This window comes from Melospiza georgiana, chromosome 4 (assembly GCF_028018845.1).
Source record: "Melospiza georgiana isolate bMelGeo1 chromosome 4, bMelGeo1.pri, whole genome shotgun sequence".
Taxonomy (NCBI): domain Eukaryota; kingdom Metazoa; phylum Chordata; class Aves; order Passeriformes; family Passerellidae; genus Melospiza; species Melospiza georgiana.
This window is the reverse complement of record NC_080433.1, coordinates 22,035,930-22,058,415: the sequence shown is the minus strand read 5'-3', so window position 1 is coordinate 22,058,415 and position 22,486 is coordinate 22,035,930. Positions and strand designations below refer to the sequence as shown.

At 41.5% G+C, this 22,486-nt stretch overlaps 1 protein-coding gene across 1 annotated transcript; it reads right to left on the bottom strand.

Moving 5' to 3' along the window:
- Nucleotides 1–97: 97 nt before the first annotated feature.
- On the bottom strand, nt 98–12,739 carry CMAS (cytidine monophosphate N-acetylneuraminic acid synthetase). Its single transcript, XM_058022040.1, has 8 exons — nt 12,527–12,739; nt 9,748–9,890; nt 9,359–9,514; nt 6,597–6,730; nt 5,628–5,722; nt 4,776–4,947; nt 3,117–3,267; nt 98–2,367 (listed from the first exon to the last, which is right to left on the bottom strand). The coding sequence occupies exons 1-8, from the start codon at nt 12,685–12,687 to the stop codon at nt 2,093–2,095; spliced, it is 1,287 nt and encodes a 428-aa protein (XP_057878023.1). The 5' UTR covers nt 12,688–12,739; the 3' UTR covers nt 98–2,092.
- Nucleotides 12,740–22,486: the final 9,747 nt, after the last annotated feature.

Genomic DNA, 22,486 nt, shown 5'->3' with positions numbered 1-22,486 from the left:
TTTGCCATCATAAATCATTTGTGTGGCACATGAACTTGGGAGTGTATGATTTGCAGTACAGAAACTCACCACAAGCCAGCCCATAACCATTCTCTACTTAGAAGACTAAAGAAAGCTGTTTATTTAAAATCTGATGTAATCAGCCACTTTTTCATAATAGCTTACTACAAATATTTACATAGTTTCCTGTTTTTCCATTTCACATAATCATGACAGAACAGCCTACATTACCTAAGATCTTCTTTGAAATAACCTAGGTGAATTGAAGCAAAAAACCAAGAGCTCACAGGGCCAAAAGATGATCTCAGAATTATCCCAGAATAACAAAACTGACCATTGAAATCTACTCTGAATGAGTAATATCCCTCTAATCAAAGGCAGTTGTGGTGTCACATGTACTGGAACAGAACTTGGGAAAATATTCTACACATTTGGACCTTTCCTGGAACTTGGTATTTCACCTCTAAGGTGACAGAGTTACCCTCACTGTCTCTGCCTCTCTGACCCCTAAATCCTTCATATGATTGAGGCTTCTTCTATAAAATCAAGAGGAGTAATTAAGGCATCCCTGCTCCTACCCTATAATTAGATTTTCCACTACAGTGTGGGCAATACAAATCTGAACCTTTTAGGAAGCACATCCTGCATATCCCATATCTTTTTTTGGTAAACAGTCTCTAGAGCTCTTTTATCCTTCATATTCTTTCCAATGTAAGATTATACCATGAATTCATCAAAATGAAAACATTGATGTCCAAAATGTGGCTCCCCTCTTGTCAAAGTCCACGGGATTTATCCAGCGCAGAACCTTAAAACGTGACTGAGACACTTAAATTTAGGTAACTTAGAGCTGATTAGTACAATAAAAATTTTATCTGTTAACTGTAGATAGGCAGTAAACCATTTTAGTTCAACATTTTGCTTTCTGAAAGGAAGTAAACACAAAGTTTATCAGAGGCCAGCATATCAGGTGATATACTGGGAGTATAACTATTTATACAATGCAAAATTTAGCAGAGAAACAAAATAAAATGACAAGCCATTATCATTCACCTCCCTTGTAATTGCCAGTGTACCATGGGTATTTTCATTTTTTAGCATAACCCAAACCAGAACTTAACTCTGATATATACTATTGTATTTGTAATGTACAATACAATTCCTATTTTCAATAAATACAAGCATGTAAACCAGTTTTAACATGCTAAAAGTAGTCTGTATATATATTTTATGTAAACCCACATCAACTATAGTTTGGTTTTGTTTTTTCTTTAACAGCAGCTACTTTTCCATACAATAAACCTAAAGACTTTTATTTGGCTTTAATTCTTTTGAGGTTCCAATATAGTCTTCATAGAAAGAAACTGAGTTTCTGCAAAGATCTCAAAGACAATGGGAAATTTAACTCCAAATTTGGCAAAATATTCATTTAGGCACTTCAATAAAACCCAAAACAAATTCCAAGAGGCACAATTCCAAATGTGATTTAATTATTTATGAGCTTCAAACTGAACACATGTTAAAGTGCTTTTTTAAACGAATTTTAACTTGTTTTACAGTAACTGAGCTGTATTTTAAAAATAGAGGAGGAAGTTTTATTGATAAGTATTTTACATCTGATCTCTCCAGCTCATGTTAAAACTCTTCCTAGCTAAGGACAAAGCTTGTAAAATGCAATCAGACAACCACAACATCATGCATTTGATAAAAGAAATGCAAACCACATGAGCAAAACTGACAGAAGTTTTGGGGTTTTTAAGCCTGAATTACAAATCTTCAAGTCATGCAAAATCATTGATCCCTGAAAACATTCAGATTATGAAATAAAGAGGTGTCATTCCTGTAGGACAGGTGTGATGATTAAGAGCAGATTTACAGGGCACTCTCTCTTGTAGCATTCCTCCCATTGCACTTAAATGGCTTTTAAAATCATCATGGATGTGATCATATTTTCAGCATATAATCATGAATGTGGGACCTGCAATTAGGGGGAGACACCTTTTTAACTCTACTGTGCTGTAAAATTTGAAAGGTAAGCATTCCTTTGGGATATGGATGTACTGAGGAAGAAAGGCAGGACTGACCAACGGCGTTACTCTTTTTCCATCAGTTCCTTATTTCCTTTCCTGCTGTTCTCATTTCTCCCCATTTCCTTTCCTGCTGAGCTGATTTCTTCCAGCTGCTTCCTTGCAGAGTTCACTTTCTCTAAGAGCAGGAAAATGTGTTCTGCAAACTCGCGCACAGCTCCGCAGCCACCTCTGCTCTTACAGATGTAACCAGCAGCCTTCTGGGCAGCAGCACAGGCATCAGCAGGCACAGCACTCATGCCTGCCTGCTTCAGGCACTCCACGTCAGACTCCTCATTTCCTGGGGAGGAGGATGAAGGCAAGGCCAAATATCACACAAGGGAAAGAATCAGTATTTTTCTCAGTGTTTCTCTGGGTATGCAGTGATCTGATTTTTGAATTTTTTTTCTTTTGGTCACAATGTTCATCTCAGCAGCTCAACAGCACTTTGCATATGCAAGTCAGGTGCTGGAAAATCATGGTGATCCATATAAATGATAATCACACTTCACAATATTCAGGCAAGAGAATGCTACTTTTAAGAGCAGTAAAATTATGTGAGCAGCTGAATAAGCATTGGCAGGACTCCTCACTTAGCCTGTCTCTGAAATACAGTTTAGCACAGAAGCACATGGCTTTCAGTTCTAATTCTGTCCATTTCTGACTATCATTTCAGAACATAATCTATACCAAATCCCCCTGAAATCAACTACAATGAGTTCAAAACTGTCAGCTCAAAGTGTATACTTATCAACATTTTGATATCAAAATGTTTCCTAAAAACAAAAGCTTTCCTGTAGCCCACTGGAAAAACAGTGAAGACTTCCCTTACCAAATTACACAGATTCATTACTGTCTATAACATTTAGATTGTACCCTAACAGGCCTTGAAATACCTACTTTTGGTGATCGTGTGCTGCAATGTGCACAGCAATCCCATTAAATTCAGTATATTTACAAAGAGAAAAGTGGTTTGAAGCTCAGCAGCAGTACAATGATTCCATTTGTCTATGCTATTTAAATTAAATAAACCAAAGAAAAGGAACTGACCTAAGTAAGCCACCTCTTTCCAGCTCAAACCCATGTCCTCCTGCCAGTCCTTCAGAACCTGTAGTTTATTTGTTACACTGACTTTTGCTACACATCCCAGCTGCATGGCTGACAGTGTTTTTGAACAATCCCTGTCAGAGATGAGTCGGACCTACAGAAATAAAATTAGAGTAAGTTCTACACCAAAGAAATAAGACATATAAGTTGATTTACTATTACAAAAAAAAGCAAGTTTTGCTTGTAGAAGCTCTCTCTGGAAAAGCAGTGAATGATTGATTTTCAAAACTCAGAGCAGAAGTGATTAGCATCCAAAACCAGAGTCTTGAGGTTCCTTTAGGAAGGTGAAAGACCTTTCTGCAGCCCTCCCTGATGTTCAAAAATAATTTACATTTGTCTTTTTAAATGCAACATGTACTAAATAAAATTCTAAATATCACAGTATGGTTGCATGGTGACTATCTAGTGTAGTATGATCTAATTAAGTCACAATGTGGAATGACAGAATTTCCAAGAAAGATTTCTGAAATGTTTGCCAAAGTAGAACATGAAGTTTTTTCCTTGGCCCCTCTACTTAATAACTTAACTTTATTTATAGCACCATTTCAGAGCATCAAACCAACACCACACAGACTGAAGCAGCACAGCACATTATCTCTGGAAGTTCATTCCAAATTCGAAATTTCAGGAATGGTGCACAAGGTAAGCTAAAACCAGAAGATAATTGCAGCAGGATTTTTAGAAATCTCAGACGCAAATCCTTCAGGTTTTCTGTCAAAGATGTAGACAAGCTTATCTTCCCTAATTGCTTTTAAATACAAATGAATGCTTGACACTCATTTTAAGTACAGGATGAAGAGAAGAGGAACAAAAGGCAGGACTGTATCAGTAACATATACTACAAATAAATAAAGTGCAGCACAAAGGCCTAGAGATTTTTCATGAAACATTCCAAGTCAAAGAAGGTATGGAAATAGGCTCCAACAGGCAACAAAACAGTGATTACAAGCTTCCTACCCCTCTGGCTTTCTAGAAAATGAAGCTGAGGGACTGTTGAAAAAACATCTACTCCATTTCACAGGAGTGGGCTCTGGGGTGACCTCACTGTGGCCTCCCAGTGCCTGCAGGGTGCCCACAGGAAAGATGGAGAGAGACTCTTGACAAGAGCCTGGAGTGACAGGACAAGGGGGAATGGCTCCAAAGTGTAAGAGGGGAGGATTAGACTGGATATGAGGAAGAAATTGTGCCCTGTGAGGGTTTTGAGGCCCTGGCACAGGGTGCCCAGAGAAGCTGTGGCTGCCCCTGGATCCCTGGCAGTGTCCAAGGCCAGGCTGGATGGGGCTCTGAGCAACCTGGGACAGTGGAAGGTGTCCCTGCCCGTGGCAGGGGGATGGAACAAGATGGTTCAACCCAGGCCATTCTCTGATTCTGTGAAATGGAGAGAGATGCTCTAATTACTGTGCTTGAGAACTTTTTCAAAACTCTTGTTTTCGTCTGAGGCTTCTGAGGATAACATTTGTCCCAACCAATATATTATGCTGCTTGACCACAAGCACTGTGAAGAAACTTCAACTTCTATGCTGCAAGAATATATTTTTTTAGAATCTTTTAATGTGCAGGTTACATGAGACATGAAGGCTCACTCTTCAGAACAGCACTCACCTGGATTCCTCTTTTGTTCAACAGATCAATGCCAACAATATCTCTGTAATCGTAGGAGACCATTTCCTTGTGATCTTCTGTCACATAAATGCGACCATTGGTCAGACATCCATCAATGCTGCAAACCAAGAGCTTCACCTCTTTTAGTGGCTCTTTGCCAAAATATCCAAAGCTAAACAAAGAAATTATCATTTCAGGATAGAAGTTTTTGCACACTTCAAAACCCCAAGTATTTCCCATACAACTGTAACCTTCAGACAGAAGAATCAGCTTTGAAATTGTTCTTTTCTAATGTTTTTTCTCGTGATCATCACTCTCCAACTATATTGTCCCTCTTCAAAGAAACAAACAGAACTATCCAAAAGACAGCTTATTTATGTCATCCATTTAAAAATTAGGATGAAAAATGCACAGAAAAGATACTCCATTCCCACCCATTATTTCCTTAGAGCAGCTGCAAAGACAAGGCAGCTAGTGAGGTGGAATCAGCTCATGCCCTATACACAAACATTCCCATTCCCAGGCATTAGTTATAGTGGTCTGGAGCATGGAAATCTGGGGCACCTCACCTGGGCAAGCCAGAGATGATGGTAACACATTGCTGAGGTATAGTAGGGCTTACACTCTTCCCCAAGCTGAACTTTAAGGAAAAAATCAAACTACCAAAATCCCACCATGTAACAAAGGTAATTCAGTTGATTTCAATGGAGAAAGGAAAAAATCCTGGGCAGAAATAAAGCTGCCCAATTATCTTTGATCTCCATTGCTTACATTCCATGCATTATGAATTCTCATGACTACACTTTGAAGCAAGCAGCACCAAAGAAATAAGGGAATAAAAAGTGCTTTTACCTCAACACTCTCTGCTCTGCAATAGGCCAGTCAATGTCTATGTCAATATCCACACTGTGCTCTGCACGCATTTCATAGTAGGCCATTTTACCACCCTGAAGGAAATAAAATCCACTCAAATTTTATGCTTGGGTCAACACAAACACAAAACTCTACAATTTAGCACCATGCAATGAAAGCCAAGTGCCTTTGGTTATAGAGTGGCCACCATAGCTTATATAAAAGTGAACCATCAATTATGTTTTTGCCAGTGACACAGAACCATTTGAAGGAACAGTTAGTAACTATTGAAGAAATAGTTAATAACTATTTCCATTTTACAACTAGAGAAAGTGTGCAAGATGTTGTGCATTATAGCAATTACATCACACTAATTTTACTAGCTCTTTTAATCAGCAAAATAGTAATACCTGCAGCATTTGCTTAGGAAGACTATTTTATTATTTGCTTACTGTTACTTAATTTCCAAGGGAAATATATCCACCACACCACAGTGTTGTTCTGCACCACTACATTGGGATGTAAACATCAGGAAAGGGAAAAAGACTGTTAAAGTTACAGTACAAAAATTGGCATAAGATGAAACTGGCTGAATATAGAAATTTGCCGATTATGACAAGGCTCTGACATGAAGCTCAGTTTCACACCTTTAGTGGCACTAAAATGAATTCTAAGATACACTGGTGAACTCCTGCAAAGCTCAACTCAGTATTGTATTGGTTTAAGGTTAAAGCTATATAAGACATTTATTTGCATAAATTTATTTGCTGTGGAGGATGCTGTTTACTGGAACTGCCCTAGCTATAACTAGCTCTGCTAAGATACAAATAATTAGCAAACTGTTTTGAGGTCAGAGTGCTATTTCATACTGACTAAATCAGAAATCAAAACAGATTATTGAATTCAGAACCCTCTACAGCAAGAGTAGATGTATTATTCTGAAGAGCATGAAAAACCAGAAGCACTAACCTGCAAGTAGCCTTTCTCAATCAGATGCCTCTTGGCAAAATAAAATGAGCCATTTTCATAGAGCTCCCCAGGCCAGTCTTGCCTCCGGTACCGCTTTGCTGGATTCAGGTTTTGGGGTTCTGTCATCTTGTTTTCTGTTAACAGAGGAAAACAATTAAAGCAAAAGCCTTAAATAATTCCTGTTCAGAGTCACTTAACAACCTAAATAACTTTCTGTTGAAAAATTAAGGGTATAATTCAGTCACCAACTTCTCTCATTTATTGCCTCCTTCTGCTTAACTTTATAAAGAATCACAGACTGATTTGAGTTGGAAGGGATGTTAAAGATGATCCAGTTCCTACCCCTTGCCATGGGCAGGGAACACCTTTCACTATCCCAGGTTGCTCAGAGCCCCATCCAACCCAGCCTGGAACACTTCTAGGGATACAGAATCCACAACTTCTCAGAGGAATCACTGAATTGCTTCTCTTTTTGGAACTGTGGATAAATTGGAGGACTACTCTGTATGTCTAGCAGTGAAAAAGGAAACTTTTCATTACCACTTTAGAAAAAAAACCCAAACCAACCAAACAGAAACAACAACAAATCCCCAAGAGGTTATTTGCTTCAAAACTCATTCCCACAAGGAGTAGGAGGGACATTCTACCAGACTGTCCTTGCCAATATGAAAGAAATACTATTCCTGTACTCCAACTCTTATTGCACATGGGAATGCCTGAATGCACTCTGATACCTGAAAGGACCAGCTTGAAATCTGGAAGGTGAAAAAAGAGCATATGTGAATAATTTTTGCCTGTGAAAACCTCTTGGGACTTCCCCAAAATACATCATATTTAAGGATATGCATTAACTCTTCATAAGTGTCCCCAAATAAACAAACAGCTGTCTGCACAAACACCATCCCAAAAGATCCCACATTATTACCAATGACAATTGTATATGCACCAGAAACCAAATCAAGGATCAGTGACTTTTGTCCTTAAGTCCCTTCAATCCAGATGTACAAAGAAGCTAAAATTCACCAGGTTTCATGATCCAGTAACCACAAGAAAGTTAGAGGGCATTCTCAAACACCCAAAACATCCTGAGGCTTTAGTAGATACACACACCCCTTGTGTTTCATAACCAGCTAAAGCTTTGTGCTCACTGAAGTAAACATTTCCAGTCACAGAGAGACACCTTTCTCTTTGAGGGTCTATCAATATTAAACCTTAATGCAGAAGGAACAACAGAGCTACACACAAAAAAAAAAAAAAACATGAAATTCTTTTTGCATAATCAGTACTCTAAAGCTGCATGGAAAAATAAAAAGAAGAAAAACTATTGTATAATGCTGCTGTGAATCACTGTCACCTGAAACACCACACACCCTAAAGGCCATTTGCATTTATCCTTAAGCTGCTCATGTTGGCACAATCTGTTTCCAGCTCTCCTCAGTCCTTGCAGCTGAATAATTCCTTATCTCTCACCACATTAAAAACGTTTGGATGTCATTTTGTGCAGAAGAATTACTTCTTTTTTTAGGTAGGCCTCGAGGCTTTCTTATTTAACAATCTGCTTCTGGGACACAAGCACTTCAGGAACCCACATGGCAGATCCACATGAGATTCACTCTCACATTTGTCCCTTCCAGCACCTCAAGATGTGTATGTGGCTTGCTAAACTGCAATCCACAGAATCCTGAAATTGCCACCCATGCTTTTGATATTCCTCTTATACTGCACAAACAAAAAGCATCACTTATTTCTCCTCTTATGGGGAACAATGACAATGTTCAAGTGTTTACTCTAAACAAAGGCTTAACTTTTATTTCATCTTATCTCTAAGATCAAGCCTCATTTATTACACATGCTCTTTTACAGCATGATGCTTTCTAAACTCTCAAAAAAAATTTCATATGAAGCAATTTATATCTCAACAAAATAACTGTAATGCCTGAGTAACTTTAATTAAAAAAAAGAACAAACTAGAAAAAACACCAAAACTCCAGTGTGAGAGTACCTGAAATAGCCATTTTTAAAAAATGAAAACATTTCTGCTTTAACCACAGAAACAAAGCCAACATACAAAATGTGTGGAATAGCTCTTTGTACCAGGACAAAAAGTGCTTTATAGCTAAAGGAAGGTGCAATTTTATTTGTAAAATGTCAGTCTTTGGTTATCTTGGCCACTGTAGCTAAGGGCCATATTTTCTCCGGGAAAAACCAGTCACATTTTTCTGGATGAGCTAACCAACATGAGCTCAGTAAGTACTCATGACTCAAAGGCATTTTGCAACGTGACATAAGTCAGCAGCCAAATTATCAGGATGAAACAAAACCTAAGTCTGCAGGCCAAGAGATTGTCATCCCATTCTCACCAAGATTTTATCTCACATTTTTGTCATTTGTCAGCTACTGCATAGCAAGAACAAACAGTTTTGTAGTTAGGACCTCAGAGTAGTGTCTGAATACCCATGAATATCCACTAGGAAGCAGTTAACATGTAAGGTTTTTTCTGGAACTGTATCTTCAGCTTAGACAAGCTAATATAATTTTAATATAACTTTAATTTCTACAAAACAGTTACAGAAAGGCTGAGCAATGCTCAGTAATATCAAGACACCAGTGCTTGGAAGGAATTTTTAAGCCATCTCAAATCTCTTGGAGAGAATTCAGTCTATGCTTCAGACATCACTTCCTGAAATAGGACAGGTATGAAAAGCAAGAATTTGGAAAAAAAAAGTGAAGTATAACTGTAACCAGAAACATCTAAATATTACCTCCTTTCTTTACCTCACTCCATCTGAATTGATGCCTCCTCACAACAGAGAAGACAGAATCAAAGCCTTCCTTCTGGATCATGTCTGCCACTTTTATAAGGTCACTGGGATGTAAACAGGGAGATGTTGCTTGAATATTTCCTACAATATCAACCTCTAAAGAAAAACAAAGAGACATTTATGAAACAATTCACACCCTTACTAACACACAACTGCAAAGTATGGTATGAGTAAGTACCACACACCAAAAAAAAAAAAAAAAGGAGAATCTGAATCTTTCTGGCTTTTATTTACTCAGTGTTTTACTTTACTTATTTTTCTAAATACTAAGTGCATCATCCCTCTGGGACTACAATATAAAAGCTCAGCATATTTCATTCCTGATTTACCACGATGATGATTGAGAAACTCTGTGATGGCTTCTAGGGAAGTGGAGGAGTCTTGAGAGACTTCAGGGCTCCTGCGATGGACCTGAGCACCAAACTGCTTCGCAACCTTCTCGATCTCGTCGTGGTCTGTGGAAACCCATATGCTGTTGGCAGACAATGACAGAAATTAATATAAGGAATAAATCATTATTGACTTGCCTGTTGCAATTTAACCTGAAAAAAGCCCCAACTTGTTTATGTCTGTACTAAAACTTGCAATAGAAGGAACTAATTCTTGTGTTTGTATTAATAAAACTATCCCAGTCAGTCCAACTAGCAGCTTTTAACAATGGGGATAAAAAACAGCAGAGTGTAAAATCTGAATCTTGAGTTGCATTTCATGCAGGAAGCTTAAGCAGTATAAAATTTAGAAGTGTTACCACAAAAATCCAGTGTCAGCACAAAGAATTTGTTAGGCATGTTAACAAATCTGTGAATTGTGAATGCGTTGGATGTGGCATTCAGAATCATGTAAGAGTTTAGTTTACAAGTAAAACTGCCCAAAGTTAAAAGATTAGCTTATGCTACAAGTGTGTTAAAATGTGTTAACTGGCCTCCATACACTCCCAGAGAAGGAGCCGTTCAAGTTCCATATGTTTTGGCACAGAAAACTTCCAGTACTGGTAAAGCAAGATTGCAATCGTTCAGGGAAAATAAACATTTACACAAGGAAGGGCTAATTCTGAGTATCATGTGATGACAAACACTGAGCAAGTGTGAAGCCACTGCTGTCATCGTGATGACAAAAAAGCATGAGAGGTATAAAAACAAAAGCTATGAAAAGTCACCCTTCCTCTCCCAGCAATGTGGCATTCTCAATGCACTGTCCAAAGCAAATGGTGCTGCAGTTACATTTCTTCCCCCAAAGACATTGTGGGATCATCAGCAGAAAAATATGTGTGACAGCAACAGCAATGTCAAGTCACACCCTGAGAACAAACACACAAGAGGTGTTTTCCAGAAACTGCTTTGGGATGGTGAACTTAAATACACATTCCCCATTCAACCAGGAGAGTTCTGCTGTGTAACAGGTACCTTGCACAGCTGTTCCATAGGTGACAAGGCAAACCTGGTGCATGTCCACCTACTGCACCTGCCATGCCTCAAAGCCAGGCTGCACAACCCTGACTGGCTTCCTGTTGGGAAAATTCAGATGCCAAAGAGAAGCCACAGAAGGTAATTCAGCAGTACAGATTCACAATCATTAAAAAATTATCAGTAACCTCAGTAACCAGAAATGTTCTTGTCTGTTTCTTTATTAAAAATAAAACAGAGTGCTGCATCCTCTACTTTTCAGATACAGCAAGAAAGGTTTTCCAGGCCAGATAATGACAGAGCAGCTATGAGATACAGTGCTCTGGATCTAGCTGGGCTACATTTCTCCTCGACTTGTTCTGAGCATTATGCAGCAGGTTTGCACCGGGAACTTGCCCCTAAGAGTGCTACACACCGAGCACATCCTAACCATGGCTTTAATTACCAGCAAATGTGTAGAAAATCCTCAGTCTCGCTCCTGCAGAGAAATCTGTAATGCCTCTACTCTCAACACCAACAACACACATGTTTCTATCTAGCTCTAATTATTGCTTCCAAAGTTTCAGGCACTTGGCCACAATCTGGGCTTCTCTTCTGTGTCACATGGGCACAAAAGATTATCTCCTTTAACTTGACATTTGAGTGAGACTGCTTCTGATGTGCTGGGTCCAGCTGTGGGCTGCCTGATACCAAAAAGGAAAAATGGGAGCAAGCTCAGCAGGAGCCAGCACGATGACTGGGAATGGGAGCACACATATGCCAGGAGATGCTGAAAGAGACATCTCAGCAAGGAGGTGATTTCACTGCTGGGCATGGAGAGAGGAAATAAGGAAAATTTTTCTGGGTGAGCACAGTGAAAGGAACAGAAGGGCTGTGGGATCTCCATCCTTGGAGATGCCAAGCTCAGTGCACGCTGTCCTGAGTACCCAGATGACAATGAAATAAAGTCATCCTGTGCTTTCAGCAGTTCACAGGAGATCACCTCCAGCCTGGCAGTCCCATTTAATGCAGATGTCTTAATGAAGTAAACCCATCAATATTTACAACATCACCAGCTCGTGGCCACCGAACCACGCATCAGAAAAACTTTAATTTCAATTTACTGTGTAAGACTTTAATTTCTCCATTCCTCTGCTGCTCACCCTCAGCAGGAAGGGACAGCTGAGTTCTTGACAGGGTGCTTGCCCTGCCTGACCCTTAACCCGGCGCCACAGTAACTGCACCCCCTTGTCCCAAGTGAGGATCGATCCTGCCTCAGTGGCAGAGTCACAGCATGGGTCGGGCTGCAAGGGACCACAGCGGGTCAGCTGCTCCCACCTCCCTGCTCCAGCAGGTTCCACAGGATTTCATCCCGGCAGCTTTTGAGTATGTCCACCGAGGGAGACTCCACATTCTCCCAGGGCAGCCTGTTCCAGTAAAGAAGCTCTTCCTCCAGTCCAGGTGGAACTTGCTGGGCATTAGCTCCTGACGCTTCTCCTGTCCCATTGCTGGGCCCCACGGAGCAGAGCCAGGTCCCTGCTCTGAGCCCTCCCTGCAGACACTGACAGTCATCCCTAAGAGCCTTTTGACGAAGCAGCAGCTTTCCCCAGCCCCTCCCTGGGCCACGGTCCCCCGTCCATCCCGAACCAGAGCCCCCCCGGCCCGTCCACCCCAAACCCGAACCCGCCGGGGGCAGGGGAGGCGCAGGGGGGCGGCGCATGCGCACCTGTGGAAGACGCCGGCATCGATGGCGGCGCGCAGCACCCAGCCGATGAGCGGCACCCCCGCCAGCAGCTTGATGTTCTTCAGCGGGATCCCTTTGCTGCCGCCCCGCGCCAGCACCAACGCGGCCAGGTGGGGCTGCGGCCGCCCCTCGCCCCCATCCATGGCCGTGTCTCTGTCCCTGTCCCGCTCCCCTCCTCTCCCGCCGCGCCCTGCCACGTTCGCGGACCGCCCCCTGGGGCATGCCGGGAAATGTAGTCCTGCGCTGCCGTGCATGCGTGTGGGGAGAGCGGCGGGGAGACGCCGGGGGGGACAGCGAGGGACGCGCCGTGTGGGGGGCTCGAGGGGGAATGGAGATTGATCCAGCCTGCAGGGAGGAGAGGGTGCTCTTTTGGCACAAGGTGCCCCGCAAAGCCTGCTTTCACGGCAGGATGGATGGATGGATGGATGGATGGATGGATGGATGGATGGATGGATGGATGGATGGATGGATGGATGGATGATGGACGGACTTCTTCGGTGTGTATCTCTTTAGTCTAGAGAAGACTGCGAGGGAATCTCATTAATGCATGTAAATATCTCAAAGGATGCCAAGAGAATGGTGCCAGGACAAGGAGCACTGGCCATAAACTGAACACAAGAAGCTCAGCCTGAGGAAGAACTTCTGCACACTGAGGGTGGCAGAGCCCGGAACAGCTGCCCAGGGAGGGCCTGGAGTCTCCCTCTCCGGGGACATTGCTGACCCACCTGGACACGCTCCTGTGCCACCTGCTGCAGGTGACCCTGCCTGGGCAGGGCGTTGGACAGGGTGATCTCCAGAGGTCCCTATAATCACAATTACAGGATAATCCTGTGGTTCTGCAGCTCTTTGCGGGCGTTCGCGGGCCGTGGCTGCCGTCCTGCGGGCACACAGGACGTGGCTCTAAGGGAGGGCCGCGGAGCCCCGGCCTCGGGAGCTGAGCCCGGGCACCGTGCCGAACAATTCCGGGCTTTTTCCGATCCCAAATTCCAAAGGTTTCTCCAGCCTCATTCCCTTCCCTGTTGAGCAGCTCCGGCAGAGGGCAGAGCAGCCACACGGAGCTCGTGGTGGGAAGGGGAGCTGGGAAGTGCTCCTGGCTTCTCTTTTCCACTTCCTAAAAATGTATTAAAGCATAAAAACACACGGTGATGCTATTCCAACTGTCTTATAGAAACCGAATGGGCAAAATAAGGTAATCCCCTGCTGACATAAGGCTGCAGGGGAATTTGGGGTTCAAGTGGAAAGTAGAGGCAGTTGAAGAAGCCACAAAGTCACTCCTGGAGACTCAGGATCTCAGTCCCGTGTCTGTCCATGGTGAAAACGTGCCACGAGTGGGTGGCTGATGTCCTCTGGTTATTCAAGGTGTCTTGTGGAGCAAAAGGACCTTATCTATCACTGCCAAACTAAACATTCCCATTACAATAATCAGTAGGCAGGCATTTAAGAAGAATATTCATACTGGGGGGTTTTTGTTCTTTCTGAAGTGTTCCAAGAGACCCAGCAGAGATAGAGAGCTTGTTCTTCTACTTTGCAGATCAAGGAAGCACCTTTCAGGCCTCTTTGTTTTTTAATAAGATGAAATTAGTAGCTGTAAGGTTCTGAGGGGTGTGATTCCTGCAGGTCACTTTCCATATACTTATTTTTAATTTTTTTTTTTCTTTTTAACTCTAGGATTTTAAACCTTTGCCATGTTCAAACTCCCACACATTTAGCTCTATGCTTCTGTCAGAGTTTTCTGTGCCCACAACAGACCAATCTGGAAAAAAACACCAAGATTATTGAGTCCAAACTTTGACTGAATGCCACCATGTCAATGAGACCATGGCACTAAGTACCATATCCAGTGGTTTCATGACCCCACCACCTGTATGGACAGCCCATTCTTGACCACAGTGAGGAAATTAAAACCACCTGTAATTTGGTTCACCAAATTGTGAAAATTTTATGATTTTTCAATAATAGTACTTCAGCTACACAATTCAATTAATTTCTCTTCCCACTGCAATATCCCAAGGAGGGACCTGAGTCTGGGTTCAACTTTCATTTACAGAGAAATGACATTAGGGCATCTGGCACATACCACAGATGCCATACTAGATGGGGTTCAGCTAGTAAGAATATTTTTGCAGGTTTGTGAATAATTAAAACTGATTAAATTTTTTTTTCTCTTCATATCAAAACCAAATCTTTCACTCACAGCTGAAACAGTCCTCAAACAAGCATCTTAAATCCTTCTGTCCTTTTTCATAGACATGTGTGTAACCCAGTCCTAAAGACTATCACTGATGTTAACTGGGTAACTTGTCCGGGCAATATAGAGATTTGTATGATAACAAAGATTTTCCTAATCTTTACTAAATCTTCTTTTCTGTAATATGAGTCCATTCATTCCTGTCTTATCCAAAACACATCTGGAGATTAGATTCTGCAGGCATGTGCCTACTTGAAAACAGGCCCCATCTCAGTTTGGACTTTTCAGGATCAGACCTGTGGTTTCACTCTTCTGGTTCAGATCTTCCAGACTTCCCATCACCACTGTTATTCTCTGGGCTGCTTATAATGTAGTGCTCAGAATTAAACAGGATATTGCAAGGGAGTGAAGCAGAAGGATTACTGCTTCACATTCCTCATTTATACACCTCTATAATTTACCTTTTCTTGTGCAACATTGACACAATTCAGCCACTGGCTTGCTTTGACCTATGGTTTGTTTCTGCAAGAGCTGGGGCATAGCCAGAGACTTCCAACCTTCTGCCTTTTGCCTCTGGCTGTGTGTGCCCCAAGGAAGTTTCCTGCAGTCATTCCTACAGCAGCCAGCCCTGTCCCCACGTTTAAATCATTTTGTGAAAACCATAGTCCTGTAGTTTATGTGAAAGTCCTTTATTTATGTGAAAGATGTGGAAAGTCACTGAGCTTATGACAGAGGGCATCTACTCCATCTCCTCCTAGCCACAGGTCTGGGTTTGTAGGTTGAAGTTATACTGGTTTGACTCATTCTCTGTAAATTTTTATTGGCTATTAATTTATTTTATGTGCTCACCAAAATTTCTTGATTATTTATTCCAGTTTTTTTTTTTTTCCCCCAGGATCAAGTGTTTGACTAATGGTTCAAATGCATCTGTATCAATGTTTTACTTCAGATCAAGAGTGCATTTCTGAATTGAGTCTCCAGCTACCTAAACTGTTGCTATGTGGCAGTATTTGCCAGAAGAGACAGAGGGGATAGTCCCCAGGCCCTTCCTTTCTCCCTGTTTTTAACCCAGGGGGCATTTTATGCTTTCTGGTCTCAATAACTCTGCCTGGCTCAGTGGGTTCATCAGCTGCCTGCTCCAGCATCCAAGGATGAAACTCAGCTCTGAGCACACATTTCTCAGCTGAATAGATCCCAACTCCTTTCTCTGTGTTTGTACTGACACCTTGCTCCTGGAGGGACTGTGTGGGTCACAGCACTCAGGGAGATAAGAACATTTGCTATTCTAGTAATAGACAAGTGGAGAACAGAACAAAGAATATAATGCTTTCTGCATCTTTGGGACATGTACCCTGGTTTAGGGCATCATGAAAGTGGCATGCAGGATCAGGTTTCCCAGTGTGGAGGAAGGGATTTCAGTTCTTCCATCACCATCAGCTAGTGCAGCACTCATTCCCACATCCCATGGTGGGCACAAGGTCTTGGAACTGCACGTGTTCCCTTTCCCTCACTAATATCCCATCCTGTCATTCCCAATTGTCCCTGAACAAGAAGAGCCAAATTGGGTAATTTCAAGGAAATGCTGGTATAGAAGTAAAATTAGTGGGAATAAAGCTATTTAAAAAATATGTTCCATGCCATATGTTCCATTGGGAATAGTAAAATCTGTGAGTTTCCTTTCTGGCCACCATTCAGTTGTTATAAACAGTCAGATTATTGTTCTTCTGAAGAGGGAAGTCCATTCATTCATGTCTATGTGTAAGAGCAAAAGGACAAGCCCAGAAGCATTCAGTAGGTGTGTGCTGAGCTGTTAATGCTTAGAGGTTGTAACCTGACTATCAGGGAGCATGTCATGGAACTTAGCTGGTTAACTGGGGAAATTTTCTGCAGTTGGAGCTGCTATTAACTTGTAGCAGGCATGGCTGGACAAGAAACTTCTCAGTAATGATGGCTGGGGTCTGCTTTCCCACCAACTCCCTCTGAACTGCCTGGCATGGGATTAGCCCTGCCCTTCCAAATTGCCAGAGATCTGCTGTGCCCTTTCTGACATCCACACCTTGTACTGTGAAAAGACAGGAAAAGCATGTCACAGTGGTTCTCTGGAGCTTACTGCAGCCTTGTGGAGTGTGGGTCACAGCTAAATGCATTAAAAAAACCAATGGCCAAACTGCTGTTGGCCCAGCTGGGTCTGGGATTTAATTTGGTGTGCATGCAGTCTAATTCAGGCTCCATAAGCAACAGTGCAGGTGGGCCCAGCTGCAGGGTTGTGTCTTTTCCTAGGACATACCTGATTTAATGGATGCTATGGAAACAGGTAAGGAAGGTTCAATGGGAGTGTGTAGTGGGAAGTTCTGGGTTTCCCTTTCTGGGTGAACTGGGATTTGCTCTTTCTAGGACTCTCTGCAGCAACAGAAAGTTCAGAATTCCAAATCTCCTTTCCCGAACCATGGATAGCTCCAGTGAAATCCCTGCAGTGTAAGAGAAAGAGGGAATGGGCCTGGTGAAATCTCTCAAATTACCCATTCCTGTTATTGGAAGCTTCGTGCAGTTCTTGGGCTGACACAGCTTGTCCATACATGAGAGTTAGGTGAGTAAATGTTACCATGTTTATGAAAAAGGCCAAGAAACTGTTCAAGGGTCTGAAATTTCTGAAAAGCAAGCAGGAAGGAACATGATTGCTCAGAGTTTATATTTGAACAGGTGTATTTTTTGGACTTTCTGCAGAAATTAATTGGAGCAAACTACTTTGCTGCAGCAGATTTAAATGCTGGTGTTTAATTCAGTGCCTGCTGCACGGACTGTGTTCCTTTTGGCAATCTCAGAAGAAAGCAGAATTGAAATATGAATATTAAAGAGTAATTTCAAACTTCTGAAGTATTTTTTTTACCAAGACTATTTGACATTACCTGTCTGGATATAAAATACTGCAAAAATTATAAAGTTTTTGCAGTAACAACGCTGATTTATTTTTACTATAAAAGGATCCAAACACCTTGGCAAATCAAGTCAATATTGCAGACATTTACATATACACGTCATTTTTGATACTATGATTTAGATTCATTCTGCATAAATCCAGGTGTCCAAATGAGCAATGAGCTGGAAGCCTGAATACCTCAGCTTCTTTGCACAGTCAAAGTTTACAATTCAAATACCCTTCAGAAAGTACCTGGAGAGAACATTTGAAAGGAACTTAACTTTGGATTACCCTCAGATAGGGGATATCAGCAGCTTTCCCCAGCTGGAAAGTGAGTTTTAACAGTGCTAGGTACCCCCAAATACTCAGCTTTTTCAGATGCCAGGTTAGTTTGTCCTAATTACATGGACATAGTTAAGCTTTTAGCCAGATCTACAAGCAGAAAAAGTTTTCCCCTGAATTCAGACTTGCAAATATCTTTGTTACCTTGATTGTTTAAAAAAAACAAATTCATTAGCAGTGCAATTTAATCCTGATCCTCTCTAAAATCTTCAAAAATTCCATCCTACTTAAGGGTCTTAATACAGGAATGATATTTTCTTTCTGTAGTTCATGGCTTTTCACTCTTTTTCCTCCAACTTGTATGTGTCTCTTACAATGTTGGGGAATTTCATGGTTCAGCATTTTGTGGGTGTTTTTTCTTTTCTCTCTCTCTCTCTGTTTCTTTTAAAGTAAATCTCTGTTCCGTGCATGAACAAAGGATTTTTTTTTTGTAGCCTGTTGTTCTTATATATTTTATCTATCAACCAGCCTATGGTATTCTAAATCAACCTCAAAAACTTCTGGTAAAGAATTTTTTTGGCAGCTGGTAAAGCAAAAGACCAAAAATCCTGCTTGGATTTCCTTTTTATAATGAAACTGTGAAGAACTAGTGGGGGAAATGGAGCTCTTTAAGTAGAAACTGAGAGGGGAATGATATTTATTGTCACACAAGTAAAAGATTTCTGCAAAAAAATCCTTGTAGTGTCAATGGCTTGTTTTGACAAGTTACAAGCATGCGTTACATCATGGCATATTCAGGCCAGCTGTTAGAAATGCTTAAGGTGAAGACATCAAGGGACACGGAAATATTTAAAAAGAGGAAAATTCAGTGTAACAAAATCTTAGATTTAGAGAAAGAGAACTTTTTACCTAATTATAAAATCTCTGTGTGAGTTGATGTTGTGCACTAACATTCCCTCAAGTATTTCACTCACTCACAGTCCCACATCACAGCTGCAAGCCCCCATGTGTGTCCCCCCAGCAAGGATCACTTGTGTGCAACACAGATAGCCAAGGACACTGTCTGTCATGTTCTCATAATTTCTCTGGTGTTTTTCTTGATTGACAACAATTGGGGTTTTGATGGGTCTTTGAAAACCTTTAGGAGTCAGTGTTTGTTATAGGGCAGTCTGTTGTTGAGGGTTCTTGCTGACTTCAGCCTCCATAAACCTTTGAAAAGTTGCTGATTTTGCCCATTTTAACTGGTTTGCTTGAAATTTATCTGTTTTTCCAACAGGTCAATGGGGGAACAAAAGGCTGCAGCCTTGCTGCCATCCTGTTGTGAGGATGCTGGAGCATCTTGTGCTCTGAAGTCATCTTGTCCTGTGGGCTTCAGTGCAGGCCTTTTGGGCTTGCTCTAAATATCACATGACTCAGTTTTACTGCTGAGAACAATGTTCTGGGAACAGTGTCAAGGGAATGGTGTTCTTCATTACCAGTACAGGCTATTCTTTTACCCCTTGTTCTACTTTCTCATCTGCTGCTGTCACATACATGTGGTTCCATTCATCCTGTGTTCATTACACTCTTAATATATTTCTTGTTAGAAATCTCTCCACTGTAGCAGCCAGCTCACTCATTTTATCTGAGCACTGGGTCATTAAACCGGCTGAGAGCATAAACATCTTCAATCTGCTGCAGCAGTTTGCCCACAATGTATGTCAAAACTATTTATGAAATGCATGTTTATTTTACATATTAACAAATTCTTTCACTCAAAGCGCAGGAATGTGTATATAGTGCCTCCTTTTTGCCTGACACTGAACATCCCTGGCTGCTGCTAATGGTTTTGGTCTGTCAAGTGTGTGTTCCTCTCAGTAGGAGAGTCTAGAGCAATATATACCTCTGTCTGTCTAAAGCAGTAGGTTTAATTATAGATTCACACAGCTTATAGTCTGCTATGCCTTCTGAAACTGCTGCTGTAGCACAGCCTGGTGTAACCCTGAGCAACTCAAAATTAGCAACCCAAAGGAGTGTTCACATGTCATTTTGGCAGCTGATGGGACCAGTACTATCTAGTGCCATTATTAGAGCAGCATGAACACCATGTGGCACAGCAACAAATAATAATCAACTGAGAGAATCATCATCAGAGGTGCAATGAATTACCCTTCTTACTATAACAGTGATGTCAAAATGTGTCTACGGACAACTCAGCACAATCACTATTTTTACTGTATACAGATTTCCAGGCAGCTAATCTAAGGCTATTGCACAAGGAATGGCTTCTGCTGTTGCCATTATGCCATTACAGCTTGCAGTTTCTAATTACTATATTTTTTGCTTCTTTTATGGCTATGTTGAGTTGGAATTCCTGTTCTTATATGTATAGAGCAGTGATGGTTTTCTCTTAAGTGAGATGCATCCCTTGTGCATGCACGTTACTCCTCTTCCTTTCAAAGTCAGCACCCTCCCTGTGCCTAGGCCTCAAGGTGGATGGGAACAAAGGAGTGGAGAGTTGTTCTTTGAGCAGCTCCTGTGTCCGGGCTCATGGCTGGCTGGGACCCACAGAGCAGGCCCAGGATGGAGCCACGACCCCAGGCCGAGCAGGAATCTGCAGGGCTGGATAAATAATCCTCTTCATAATTTCTCCATGAGCATGTGAATTGCAGAAGGCTGTACAAAAGATCAGGCAGAGATCAGGGGCTCCTGATCCCACCTTTGGAATTCAGGCTGTTGGGAAATGCACTTCCCGGTCCCCATGGCTTGCACAATGGGCGGCAGAGCCAGAGAGTTCCGGGAGCTCTGTGCCCCCTGGGCCCGGCTGTCTTCTCAGATATTTTGTGTCACATTTCCTTACGCTCACTTTCTTCAAGGCAGCTGCTGAGAGCATTGCCGAGCTCAGGCTGCACGAACAATCTTCCTGTGTCACTACCATGGAAAGTTTTGGAAGATAGTTTTCTCACAGTCCAACTCAGCAGCCAGCAAATGCTCATTTTGGACTACCCAGGCACCCAATTTCACTTGTAATTGCTGCTGGGAAAACAAATAATTGAATATGTATTTGTACAGGCCATAGGGCATCTGTGATAAATTCTTATTTTTCATTAAATTAACCCTATCCAAAAGTAGTACTGTGCTGATTGTGGAGTAAGTAATTGGATTACTATTTTAATGAAGACACTGAACATCCACTATAAAATGATTTTATAGCTGGTTTTGGTTTTAAGCTGTTTCAGTCATGCAATTTTGATTGATTTCACTCTGGTTTGTGGTGATCAGCTTCAGTCATGCAATTTTGATTGAAGTGCCTCCTGAAGGGAAACAGGGGGCTGAGGTGACCATTTGGGCCAAGAAGTGACTAAGCTGACATTGAGTAACTCACATACCCTGGACTTTTTCCTTGCTATGTCTTGCAAAAGAGTGGGACACAGAAAGCTCTACATTTTAGAGACAAACATTATCTAATAATTTTATCATCTTGCCTATTATGATACCCTATCCTTGCCTTTGCAAGTTTTTTTTGTCTTTTTTTCAAAATGAAACCAGTCCAAACGAAACCAGGAAATTTTGGTAATGAGGGACTCAAATCTCAATTTGTACTACTATGTAACCTCTAATCATACTCTAAACCACAATCAGACATTACACCTCTGTCTTGTCTCTAAGAAAAGGACTCCTGGAAAACTTTAGTAACTGTTGACAGCACAGCACTTGCAAAGACCTGTGTTGGGAATGGTACCAACTCGATCTCTTACCTGTTAAAGTGTTTGCAATGCATTACATCTCCTTTAGCCCTCACCACCTGTGCAAACTACCTAAAGTATGTATCTTTGACATGGAAATATTTTTCTTGGGCTGGCTTAGTTGTACTGAGGCAGAAAGTGCAGGTATCTTCAAGGGGATGCTCCTCATGGCACTGACCATAGCCACACTGAACACAAGCACACAACGATTCCATCAATTATTTTTGTCTCCTGGTTAAATTTCAGGCTGATTTGCCTCCTGTGTGTGTTCCCATTTCCCCATATCAAGTATTCCACAGCTCCAACCAGTAACTTTCTGTCTTTACTGATGTGTTTCTTAGAGCTTAGGGGGAATGACACTTGTTGGTCTGAAAATAAGAGTTTTTAGTAGGGAGGAGGAACTTCCCCATGTGTCACTCTTCTCACAGCTCCATAAGTCAATGGAATATGCCTGGATACTGGTACATCTTGTTCAGGTACCAGAGTTGAATGCTTCAAACAGGGTGAAAAGCAGATTGTTTCAAAATTGTAATGGCACTTTTACTGGTGATATCTGATATCAAAACACAGGATGGTTTGATAAGAGAATTATTCCACCCTTGAAAATTTTCTTGGTGAAAGCTGAAATGCACTTTTGCAGGAGAGAAAGCTTTCTAAACAAGAATCTTGGTTTTTACTGTTCAAAATCTTGGGTTTTACTGTGTCCAGAAGCTGTAGTAAATTATCCACTAGAAAACAGCATTTCAGCTTATTTATCAGGATCCCACTTTATTGGGTTCCCCAGACATAATAAAATGTTTAATACATTGAATAACTGCTTCCATATATTC